Below are 12,079 nucleotides of genomic sequence, written 5' to 3' on the forward strand. Positions count from 1 at the left end.
TTAAATAAGTAAATATATGTGAAAGCATTTTTAGAGTATGTGGTATCAACTAGATGTCAGCAGCTATTGTTATTTAAAATATTAGGTAAAATATCTTTTTGTGTTAAAATATATTTAGAATAAATTTGAAAATCAAGCCTATTGAGTGGTTAGTGTGTGAAATAAAATTCAGTTATCTTTTCATCATTGCTAGATCCCTTTGTCAGTGAGTTAATTTATCTAATGGACTGATAGTAGTTGAAGGATGTCCCCAAGAATACTTTTTAGCTAGGAGAATACAGGAGGGATATATGTGATACATTTCTTTGAAGCTTTTATAATCCTTGTGATTTCTATACATGAATGCAACACTTCCACACCATGTTCTTTCATTCTGTATCTGTAAAATTTAGAAGTTTAAAAATGTATAATATGCATCGTTATCTTATACTTCTGAATCCTTTTGCTCATGCTATTTGTTCCCTGATGTAGAATGTACTTTTCTATTCATTCATCAAGGCCCAGTTTATTATCATCAAGGCCCAGTTTATTATATGTTATCTGTCAGGCCCTTCCTCAGTCTTTTTTAATTATAATTAGCCCTTCTACCTTATAGTTTCCATAGCCCTTCTTATTTCTATTAGTGTGTTGAAATAATTATAAACATGTCTGTCCTCTACTTTTTTGTGGTCCCATAAGATGGATCCCCTGGTTTTTTTTATCTTCCATATTATCCACTACAATAATTTATAACTGTTTAGTTTTTAAATGGATATCTTCAAAAAAACAGCTCCTATCCTGCCTGTCTGAAAACTAGAATTACAGGACAGCCTGTAAGATAGTTAAAGTAGATAGTACACATTAATAGTCTCTGGAAAAATTCTAAATGTTTATAATTTGTTGGTTTATATTAATTAGTTAAGTAAAATAATAAACCCCAACTATATTGTGCCCATATTCTGCATTAGGGACTGGGAAATATATAGATGAAGATGCGTGGTTTCTGTCCTTGAGCAACTGTTAGTCTTGAAGGAAAATGGAAGTATAAACAGATAATTGCAATGTACTTTAGCAGCCACCATACATAATGGAGGTTCAAAAGGGGGACAGCAGCAGTGTAGCAGAGGGAACATTGAAGTTTACCTCTGCTTGGGAGACTCGCTGGAGAATACACTTGAAGAGATTTGAAGGAAGAGTGTGAGTTTGCCAGCTAGACAAGCTGGGGAAGGCATTCTGGGCAGGAGAAACAGTATATGCAAAGGCATAGAGGAGGAAGAGAACTTGCCAAGTCAGAAAACATGGTTGGTTAGTTTTTCTGGATCTTAAATGAATGTAAGAAAAGTGCTGTTCAGCTACATTATATTTGAAGAATAACTTTGACAATTAATGGAGCAATTATTTAGGAAGTTTTTGTGTATATTTTGCTTTAATAAAATTATAGATTAATTGACTAAGAATTATCTATTCTAAATTGTTAGTTTGATTTCTCTAACTTGTTACTTAAAGACATTTTGGTATGTGTGTTTATATGTGTGCATGAACAAAAATATAGTCTGTTGATAGAGATGTTAAATAATTTTTGCTCAGATAGGTTGTTTCCAGTCATTTTGAGAACGTGGGCTTTATAGTCAGGCCTAGTTGAGATTCCTGCAGCATCACTTGTCAATCTCTTAAGCCCCAGTTTTCTCAGAAATTATTGAGAATTAAATGGGAAAATACTTGTAAAGCACTTAGTATGGTGCTTGGTATGTGTATGCCTGCAGTAAATAATAGCTCTAAAGTACTTCTTTAGCACTAAAAGCTCTACCACAATACTGATTCCAGTTAATTGAATTATTTGCCTAACAGGAACATCCTTTTAGTTCTCTAAAGTGTATCAGGGCACTTTCCATGCATTATGACCTAGAGCATAGAGAAAATGGTTAAATTTTCATCAATGATTTAAGATCCTGTAGACCCTTATGGCAATAATTTAAAACATCAGTTCTTGTAGAGAACTGTCATCTAGAAAATTGGACTGAAATCTGACTCCAAAGCATGCCCTGGCAGTCAGTCACATAGAGGAGGTTTAGGTTTGCCTGGCTTTTGGCACTTTGTGTGTATATATTTTGCTTCTCTCTTTCTTTCTTTCTTTCTTTCTTTCTTTCTTTCCTTTTCTTTTCTTTTCTTTCTTGTATTTTTTAAAGAGACAGGGTCTCACTATGTTGCCCAGGCTGTCGAACTCCTGGGCTTAAGTGATCCTCCTGCTTCAGCCCCCTGAGTAGCTGAGACTACAGGAATGTGGCACTGCACCCAGCTTCTCTCTCTTTTTTTAAACTATAAAAAATTCCTAATGTCAGCTTATTTTCTTGGAGTTTACCTCCTTTTTCCTAAAAGGAAAATACCAGAGAAAAATGTTGTATTTCTCCTCTGTAATTCAAATATCTTTAGGGATTCAGACATCATCTAATCTAACATTATTATAGTTGATGAAAGTGAGAGACTTAGAAAAATTAATTGACTTGCTCTCTTTCACATAGTTGGTTACTAGAAGAAAAAGAGAGGACTTAAACCATAGTTTCCTAACCAGGAGTTCTCCACAAATATGGCCTACCACTGGGAAATTAATTTTCACACCACCCATAAAGATGCTTAAGTTGAAGTTGAAAAATAAAATCTGCCAGGAGGGTTAGAAAACATTTCGCCTGGAATAGAAAAGGCTGAGGCAGAGAAGAATAATAATGGTTCCAGTGGGTGGTCCTGATGCCAGACTGGAGAGGAGGGCCAGGCAACAGTGGTAACTCGTGGGTGGCAATAACCCAGTAAACAGTCCTTGGAAGCTTGAGATTGTGGCAGCACAGAGGTTTAGGGATGTCCTCTGCTGTTTGGATAACCTCTGAGGCCTTTAGCCGTGCCACGCTAAACTTGTAACAGTTGTGCTCATAAGCATTTAATGTATGTCTAAGGTTAATATTACTAACAGTGGGAAGCAGAACTCCAAGTGGTTGGTGGCCCAAGGGGTTTTGATTTTTACCAGTGTCTTTTAACCTGAAATCAGTTATAAAACTTCTTGGGCATATTTCCATTTCACCATCTGTAAAATTCAGAAAGTTTTCAATCCTTCATAGTAGAATTTAGCATTTTCTTTTTTTGATTTTTCTGGAAAAGACTATTTCAGTAGTACAATATTTTCTTTGCCTTTCAGAGGTAATGGCAGAGGATATTAATTTGGAAATGAAAACCTATAGTGAAATGAGGAAATATTGTTTAGTTACCTCTGCCAAATACTGTTTACTCATTGGTATACAATAAAATGTTACACAAAAGATTTAGAATATTGTATATAATATCTTACCCAGTGGGCATTGTTAAAAGGAATGTATTTGTTTGAATGTGTATAGTCACTCTCTAGTAGGATATGTAAGAAGCTGGAACTAGAAACTGGAGAGGAACCAGGTATCTGGGTGCTGAAATGGGAAGGTTATTACCTTTCATTTTGTATCTTTTGTACTTTGCTAATTTTGAATCATGTACATCTATTACCTGTTTAGGAAAGAAAGAAAATTTGCTTTTATATTAACACAGAATAATGAAAATAGAAGATTCTAGAACTTACTGTCTGTATACTCTAGCACAAAGGCTGTTATTTTTATTTTAAGAGATGGATCTTGCCCTCTTGCCCAGGCTGAAGTGCAGTGGCACCATCATAGCTTATGGTAGCCTCGAACTGGGCTCAAGTGTGCCTCCTTAGGCTATTTTTTAAATTGTGAATCCCTTCCTTCATTTGAAAGTTTATACAGAGCCCCAATGTACAAAATAGATTTTTTAAAAGGGACTGCTCTGGGTAAAGCAGGGGTAGGGATTATTCTCCCTCTTGGGTCCCTGGGGTGTTTTCAGGTAACCTAGTAGGTGGCAGAGACTTTAGGACCTTTGAAGCTATAGAATGAGTACAAGGTTAGATTGCCCTGGTTTTGCATCCTAGCTCACTGCTTGTTGCCATGTGACACTGGGAAAGATTTTTATTTTCTTTGAACCTGATCCCTAAAACCTACCTCACTGGTTGCTACCTAGCTCAGTATCTGATACTTAGAACGGGGACTCAGTGGAAACTAGTTTCTTTACCACCCCCACTTTCTGTGTACTTGGCTCACAACATATCTGGAGTGGCAGAAACATAGGAAAAGTAGACATATCCTGACTTTAGACTATGAAAGTCAAAGATATTATTTTGCCAAGCTATTTTAGATTCTGGTGTGTGTTGGTTGGTTGGTTTAGTTTTTGGAAAGAACCAATAAAGGATTTTGTACTTTTCTTGGCTCTGTTGGAGGCCAAGCTAGCAGTTACCCTGGAGGTTGAGTAGTGCCTGGGCAGAGGGGCAAGAGGAGAACTTCCCACATTTTAGTAACATTATAGCTCTTGATCTGAGTGCTAGTTACATAGGTGTGTTTGCTTTGTGAAAATTCATCGTGTTATATACTTGACAATTTGAGTACTCTTCTATACTTTAATCAAAAGAAGACTTTAAAAAAGAAAAAATAATCACAGATGTTACTTCAGATACCCCCATTGGTATCTGGTGCCACATAAGAAGTAACCCGATTCCTTTTTTCTGAGAATTTTTCCTCGATTTGAAAATGTTGACAAGTCTCCATGGCAGTTCTCTTCAGGCTATACATCTCTATGTAATTCAAATGTCTTACTTTTGTGAAGGAAGATTGCGATTTACTAAGGAGTAGACTTAGTGCTCTGGTCACGGATGAATTGGAAGGGATAGCTCTGTTGCAGCAGAACAGTATCTGTTTCTAGATACTACCTTCAACTTGATTGGCTTCTTGACCTAAAACTATAATATAGCACTTTTGGCTCTTAATTCAGCTCTAAGGTGACAGAGTGCTTAAAGAGATGTTCTCTATCATTATTTAGGAAATATTTTCATTTGGTTAGATTATAGTGTCAGCAAATAACTGGTTGTCTTTAATGTCAGAGAATGGGTAAATAATCATTGCTTATTCAACTATAGGCAGTTTTAATACAGTTCAGCAAATCATAGGAGAATTTTATGTGGAAACTATTTGGAAATAAAAACAGGCAAAAAGCTTTATGTGGTTTTTATATTTGTGTTTTGCATGTTTTTGGAGCCTTCAGTTCTGTGTGGTCCAAGAAAAAATCTCAGCCTCTATTTATTTTAAATTTCCAAAGACTTCAGTTTTCAAATCATTTAACTCTACCAGTATTTATTCTTGTGTAAGGACAAATCAACATAATTTGTCTATACTGGGCCTTCTTCAGTTGTGCCTTGGGTCAGGGCAGTAGGTGAGAACGACTGGGAATGTGAACTCAGCCTAAGCATGAGAATCAGAGGAGGATCAATGAGAGAGGAAGAGGATACCAGATCTGACTTTCTCCTATACTGAGAGAGGAAGAGTCTTGATTTGCTTTCTATCATAGGAGCTATCTATAGACTTCGTTAAGATTTATTGTTTTAATCATGTTTTAGTTTGTAAAAATTACTCTTTCTACCATCTGAAAAGTTATTATATTTGAAAAGTTCATATAGGTAAATTGGAAAGTGATGAGCAGCTTTGTTGTAATAACAGTAGCATGAGTGCATACTATGTGTCTCACAGTATACATTGTAATTTTTGCTTTATATTTGATTTTTTAATGCTCGTATAAGATATATCTCCATTTTGAGGAACTGAGGCTGAGAAAGGATAAGAAACTTGCCTAAGGTCACATAGCTAAAGTGGTAGGGCCATCCTGGTCCAAGCCCAGAAATGTAGGTTATTTCAACTATTTCTTTTATTTTAAAATGTTACTTTATATTTAAAGTTTTCCCGAAGTTACATATTTTGTAAGACCTCTATTTTTTGCCATGCCTGTTGGACCAGCTCTTGCGGTCTACTTATCTGACTGGTGTTTATAATTGTCTGCTGTTCTTTGTTTTTTGTGGGGTTTTTTTGTTGTTTTTTTTTTTAACCTTTTTAATGAGTTTGGGGAAAGTATATTCCTTTCTCTCATTTTAGGACTTAGAATTTTTGCTTTATGTCTCCTCCAGACTTAGCAATAGGGAGAAATAGCAATAACTAAAGGGCCTGACATTAATGCTAATTGTAAATTAAAGGTTCATCTTTTCCAGGGTCTGAGTGTGTTCTGACTCTGCCTCCAGCTAACTGTGTGACCTGGGGGACACTACTTAACCTTCATGATCTCAGGCTTATCATTTGTACACTAAGAGTTGAACCACATCTCTGAAGTGTTAATACTTTGCTACACAATTTTATTCTATAATTCTGTGTTCTGACTTTAGCCAAATGTCGAACATAAAGTGAATATCACAATGTTTGGACATAGTACACGCTCAATAAAGTATAACTGTTCTTAATTATTTGGACATTTTCCCATGAGGAGTTTTCAGGAGTTGTTCTGAAGATTTCAACAATAAAAGAATGGAGATAACCAAAAAGTTTTATTCATTTGGGGATATGCTTTCTCTTTGCTATTTTTTCACAGCCCTGACCAGTAGGGAAAACAGCTGCTGGTGACTATTCTTTGGAATAATCACCTCATGATGCCTTCTAGCAACTCTATTTGCCATGTTTTTAGGTGGTAATATACTGAAAGAAAATAGGAGAGCAACTGGTAGTAAGAGGCCTGTAGTAAAATGTCTAGATTAATTCTTTATAAATATTAAAAACAGATTTGTGTTCTGAAGTCAGGCTCGTGGATGTCTGCTTTATATTAAAACCCGATTCTGAAACAACTGTTAATAAAAGGTTAGAATCGAGGGCCCATGTGGATTGACTGGGGAGAAAGAAACTAGAAATTATAGACGTTATGCTTTTAGGATGATGGAGTTTAGAGTTTCTTTGGCATCATCTAGTCTAGCTAATTACCCATAGAGGAATTCCTTCTAAAACATCCAGCCTCCATTAGAAAACTTCCACAATAGGAAGCACTACTTCTCAGGGCAGCTGCTCATCCAGCTGTTGAATTCCAGCTCTTTGGAAGCTATTTCAGTGAACTTAAATCTGTTTCTGTATTTGTCTCCTTCATGTGACAGCCCATATATCCTCCCTTCTGGCATTAAATGTCCTCTCTGTCTCCCAGCTCTTTCATTCATACTCTATCAGGCTTCCCCTCCTCTTTTTTGTTCCTACTCTTGACTCCCCTTCACAATGTCTTCCCTTACATTTTCCTCAGTTCCTTCACAATGTAAATAGAAGCTAAAACCACATCTCCTTTAGCTTTTTGGATTCTTTAAAAAAAAAAAAGAGCTAAAACCACAAATAATAGCAAAACAACTTATTTTTACTCCTATTCTCCATGCTTTTATCAAAAATATAATATTTTAAACAAATAAATCCATGGCTATTTCTGCACAGCCATGACCAGTAGGGAAAACTCCAGGTGCTGGTGACGGTTCTTTGTCATCCATTTGGAGTCATCCCATTATTATTAAAGTAATTTGAAAATTACTTTTGTCCCAAGACAAAAGCTGAAATACTCTTTTCACAAAGTATTACTGGTAGGTTAGTCATGATTTATAAATATATAATTAGGATTGATTTGTCTGTTTCTTCCTTGCTCAGCCCCTTTCTAACCTTCATTGACTGAAACCAGATGCTTATATCACCATCTGTGATTTCGCAGAATTGATCTGTCCTTATACTACATTTAGCATTGATTGTGTATGAACATAAATTGTTTTTCTGATGTATATGCATTCCATAGTCTTTCAGGCTGTGACCATGCAGCATAACTTTAACCTAATTGGAAGGAATGTGCTAAAATTTAGTCACTGTGAGGCCTGCCAACAAAAATAGTTAAAATCTGCTAAAGAAATATATCAAAATTTATAAGGAAGATTAAAGTTAATGTTGGATATTTGGGGGTTTGTTTGAAAGTAAATAAAGCAATTGTTGTTTTTGTCTAAATAACATAAGCCTCTTGAGAAATGATGGCATAGCTGGAGCTTCTGACTAAACAATCTTACAGTGTAAACGTGACTTGCTGAGATGTTTTTTTGAAGGTCAAGGATGCTTTTCCTAGGCCGGGCGCGGTGGCTCATGCCTGTAATCCTAGCACTCTGGGAGGCCGAGGCGGGTGGATTGTTTGAGCTCGGGAGTTCGAGACCAGCCTGAGCAAGAGTGAGACCCCGTCTCTACTAAAAAAATAGAAAGATATTATCTGGACAACTAAAAATATATAGAAAAAATTAGCCGGGCATGGTGGCGCATGCCTGTAGTCCCAGCTACTCGGGAGGCTGAGGCAGGAGGATCGCTTGAGCCCAGGAGTTTGAGGTTGCTGTGAGCTAGGATGACGCCACGGCACTCTAGCCCGGGCAACAGAGTGAGACTCTGTCTCAAAAAAAAAAAAAAAAGAAGGATGCTTTTCCTCTAACAACTGTTTCAGATCTTAAGACTCCGTATCAGAATGTGATTTTTGGTTACCTTTGTTTCCAAAAGCTGACATAGACAGTGGAGAATCAGTTGGTGATATTAGTACACAATTCCATTTAGCTAAAGATGTTGTACAGGTAATTGCAATTATTTCCAGTTGCTGGTTTATAACAGAGGTAGCTAAAAACAAGAATATCTAGGCTGGGTATGGTAGCTTACACTTATAATCCCAGCACTTTGGGAGGCTGAGGTGGGAGGATGACTTGAGGCCAGGAGTTCAAGGCTGTAGTGCACTGTGATCATGCCTGTGAATAGCCACTACACTTTAGCCTGGGCAACATAGGGAGACCTTGTCTCTTTAAAAAAAAAAAAAAAAATTAGTTCATTGATGGAAAGTACTTAGAACAGTCCTAGCAGATAGTTGCTGCTCAATAAATGTCAGCTACTACTAAAAGGAAAAGTTTGCTTCTAAGGCAATTGGCCGATGTGTTAAACTCTCTAGTGCCAAAACTGTAAACATAGATTTGTTGTTTTTTATACATAGTACGTATTTATCATAATGATCTTTCAAATGTAAAATTATTTTCTTGATTTTTAAGGAAACTTTAGCAAAATATGTCTTATAATTTTAATTGTTTTTTTTGCCTATTATTACAAGAGAATATATTGGTCGAAAAGTTTTTAGTTGGGAATTTTTATTATGTGCTACTGTCTTATATTTTATATATCTAGCATTTTGATTTTCAGAACACTTTTTGACCCCAAATTATGATTTTGTCATTGCAGGCAAGAAGACAACAAGACCCTAGTCCTGGTTCCAATTTAGGTGGTGGTGATGACCTCAAACTTCGTTAATTAGTAGCACAGCAGATGTGCTGCCCGTCTTTATATACACATTGCTTCTAGTTGGCAGTAATAATTGATTAAAAGACCAGAAACTGTGATAACTGGAGGTACTACGGTCTATTTCCCAACCTTAGGCAGTAACAGACATCACAAACTGCCATGGTTTTGCACTATGATTATAATACCTGCATTTCTAAGTTTTAAGCATGTAGCCAGTAATAATTTGAAATTTTTTCCTATGCAAGCTTACCTTGTTGGCATTATTTTAGAGACTTGTAAAGCTCTTTTTCTTCCATTTTAATTTAAAGGTTCATGTCATTTAAAAACAGGTCAAGAAATTAAAATTTATATCAGAGGGTTTTCTTTAACCAGTTGCTCTAATTTTTTTGTACTTTTAGATGTATTGGTTATACAGCTTCATTTTAGATAAACATTCTTGTTTTTTTGTTTGTTTTGTTTTCCCCATTTCCTTTTGTGTTTTTATAGTCTACAGCATTTTAAAACTGCTGATGTTTGCATTATTTACAAGCTAAAAACCTAGTAGCATAGAGCTGTCTGCCACAGCCTTCTAACACAAAGTTTACAGTTATTAAAGTTGCAGTATCCTTTTAAATGCTAATAATCAGCCCCCTTTCTTTCCTTTTTAAACATAAAAATTTTAAATTGGTAATAACTATGTAGTCTGCCCCAGATCTGTTTTAGATTCTGTTCTGTAATCATGAGTTTGGGTGGAGATATTCTCCATAGATTATAATCTTCTACTGAAATGCCTAAAGAAGTCACAGGCTGGCTTCTGTTTTATTCAGGGATTTTTTTAAAAAGTCAATCAGAAAAGGGATACTGGAGCTTCTTCATGTACGTAACAGCATATTAAACTGGAGACAGTGATGAATCAGCTACAAAGGTAACATTGTATTAAATCATGTTTAAGATAGCTGCTTTTATGTGTATTTTATATTGCATGCTTTTGTAAAAACATGCTGGGTGATGAAAGATTAGTCTTAGAGAGAAAATGTTCATCTGTGCAGAGGATACATTTTCTTCCATTAATTCTTGGAAAAACAGTCACAGTTATATATATGGTATTTTGCAAAAGGACTATTAATAGAGCCTTTTGAGATGAATTAGTGTAAGAATATTTTTAAAATAGGCTTACTGTCAAATTGAGTGCAACTTTTTTTTTCTTTTTAATACAAGACTGGAAAAAAGTGCCAAGTCATTTGGCACCTCCTTACAAATATTTTTCATGGTCACATTCATTAAATGTTACTACATTTCTGAATTTTTTCAAAAATGTATTTTATCATAATACAATGGCATTATTTTAAAGAGTTTGAAAAACTGACAAAGTCAATTCAGAAAATGAACTGAAGTCTGAATAAGGTCATTACATTTAAAAAGCTTTTAACTATACTTGATTGATGAGAGAGATGTGATTTTCATTGTATATAGGTCTTATATAATTCATAAGCAAATATCCTGTATCTCAGAATAAAAATATTTGTTATATATTTGAAGTCATGCATGGTAAGAAGTGTGTTTAAATTGTTATAAACAATAATTCATCATAAAAGACCATGCTGATCTTGTGTAACTATAAGTACTATGAATGAATTTGGTTGGTATTTGGTGTTGTGCAGCTCACATGTTTACACACTCAGTGCCCTCATTTCCCCTGAGGGAATCACTTTTTAAGTGATCCTTACAGTGGTGTTTTAAGGTTACTTTATCACAAAGCTCCTTGGTTTTTGACTTCTGCACTTATAAAATTTTTTTTAAATAACATGATGATGGTACATTTTTCTCTGTTGCTTCTAGCTAAGGGCTTTCAGTCCACCAGTAAATGAGATCAATGTTATTAAATGTTGCTGTTGCCATCCTTCTGTAAATACTGAATTTTTCCTGTCATTTAGCACTGTGCTGCTTCTGTCTGTCTTAATGCTGGCATTAAGATCATGAGCCCTTTTTCTCCAATATTGCAGGCTTTGAAAACTTATTATTAAGTTATTGATGCAATTTGATATTTTTCATAATCTATATTTAAACAAAATTACATCATTGCATCATCTTTTCTAAATTCATCTCCATTAAAACTTGCCTTAAGCTACCAGATTGCTTTTGCCACCATTAGCCATATTGTGTGTTTGTATGTTTAATTTACTTTCACAATAAACTTCTGTGTAGTGAAAACAGAGTCTTGGCTCTTTGTTCACGTAATCCAACGGTTTCTGTTCTAGTGTATTTTAGGACAATGAAAATTGATTTTGTTGTTTATGAACAGTTCCTTGATCCTGCTTTTTACCTGATTAAAAAAAAAAAAAGCATGACAACAGTGGCATCTAGTGGTCATTTATGCTGATTTCAAAAAAGACCTTTACTTTAAAACGTAGATATCCAAGGTATACTAATTTCCCAACGTATATTAATGTTTTTCAAAACATCTGGCTTGATTTACCCAGCCTATGAGGTATGACCATAAGGCGATGATCTTGGCGGGAAGGAAGAATTTTTTAAAATTACACATCCAAATTAGTACCATCTTTCAAGCTGGTTGTTTTGGAAATACATACTTGTTTTGATTGTGCTGGTATTATATCAGACATTCTTAGGATTCCTTCTAGCATTTTCCTACACCAGAAAATTAAGCGTTTTTCTTTAAAAGTATGTCTTAAGCCTGTCAGAAGGGGTCCAAAAAAAAAAAACTATGCCTTAAGCCTAATCCATAATGAACAAGTTTACTTATTCACCACCAGACTTAACAGCAAATGACAAAAATTCTTTTAAATACTGAATTGGCAGTATTAAGGAAAATTCTAAAGAGTAGGATTCATACTCTGAGGGTTAATTTCAAAAATTGAGCAGTAACAGCATGG

General features: G+C 35.2%; 1 protein-coding gene across 2 annotated transcripts in view; it reads left to right on the forward strand.

Moving 5' to 3' along the window:
• CBFB (core-binding factor, beta subunit) overlaps window positions 1-11,391 on the forward strand; it is a 57,328-nt gene extending 45,937 nt beyond the window's left edge. For both annotated transcript variants that reach the window (XM_012660626.1, XM_012660625.1), the window contains exon 6: window positions 9,147-11,391. In XM_012660626.1, the coding sequence (XP_012516080.1) occupies window positions 9,147-9,169 (23 nt within the window). In that variant the 3' untranslated portion in view covers window positions 9,170-11,391. The remainder of the gene's footprint in view (window positions 1-9,146) is intronic.
• Window positions 11,392-12,079: the final 688 nt, after the last annotated feature.

This window comes from Propithecus coquereli, unplaced genomic scaffold, assembly GCF_000956105.1.
Source record: "Propithecus coquereli isolate 6110/MARCELLA unplaced genomic scaffold, Pcoq_1.0 Scaffold67, whole genome shotgun sequence".
Classification (NCBI taxonomy): domain Eukaryota; kingdom Metazoa; phylum Chordata; class Mammalia; order Primates; family Indriidae; genus Propithecus; species Propithecus coquereli.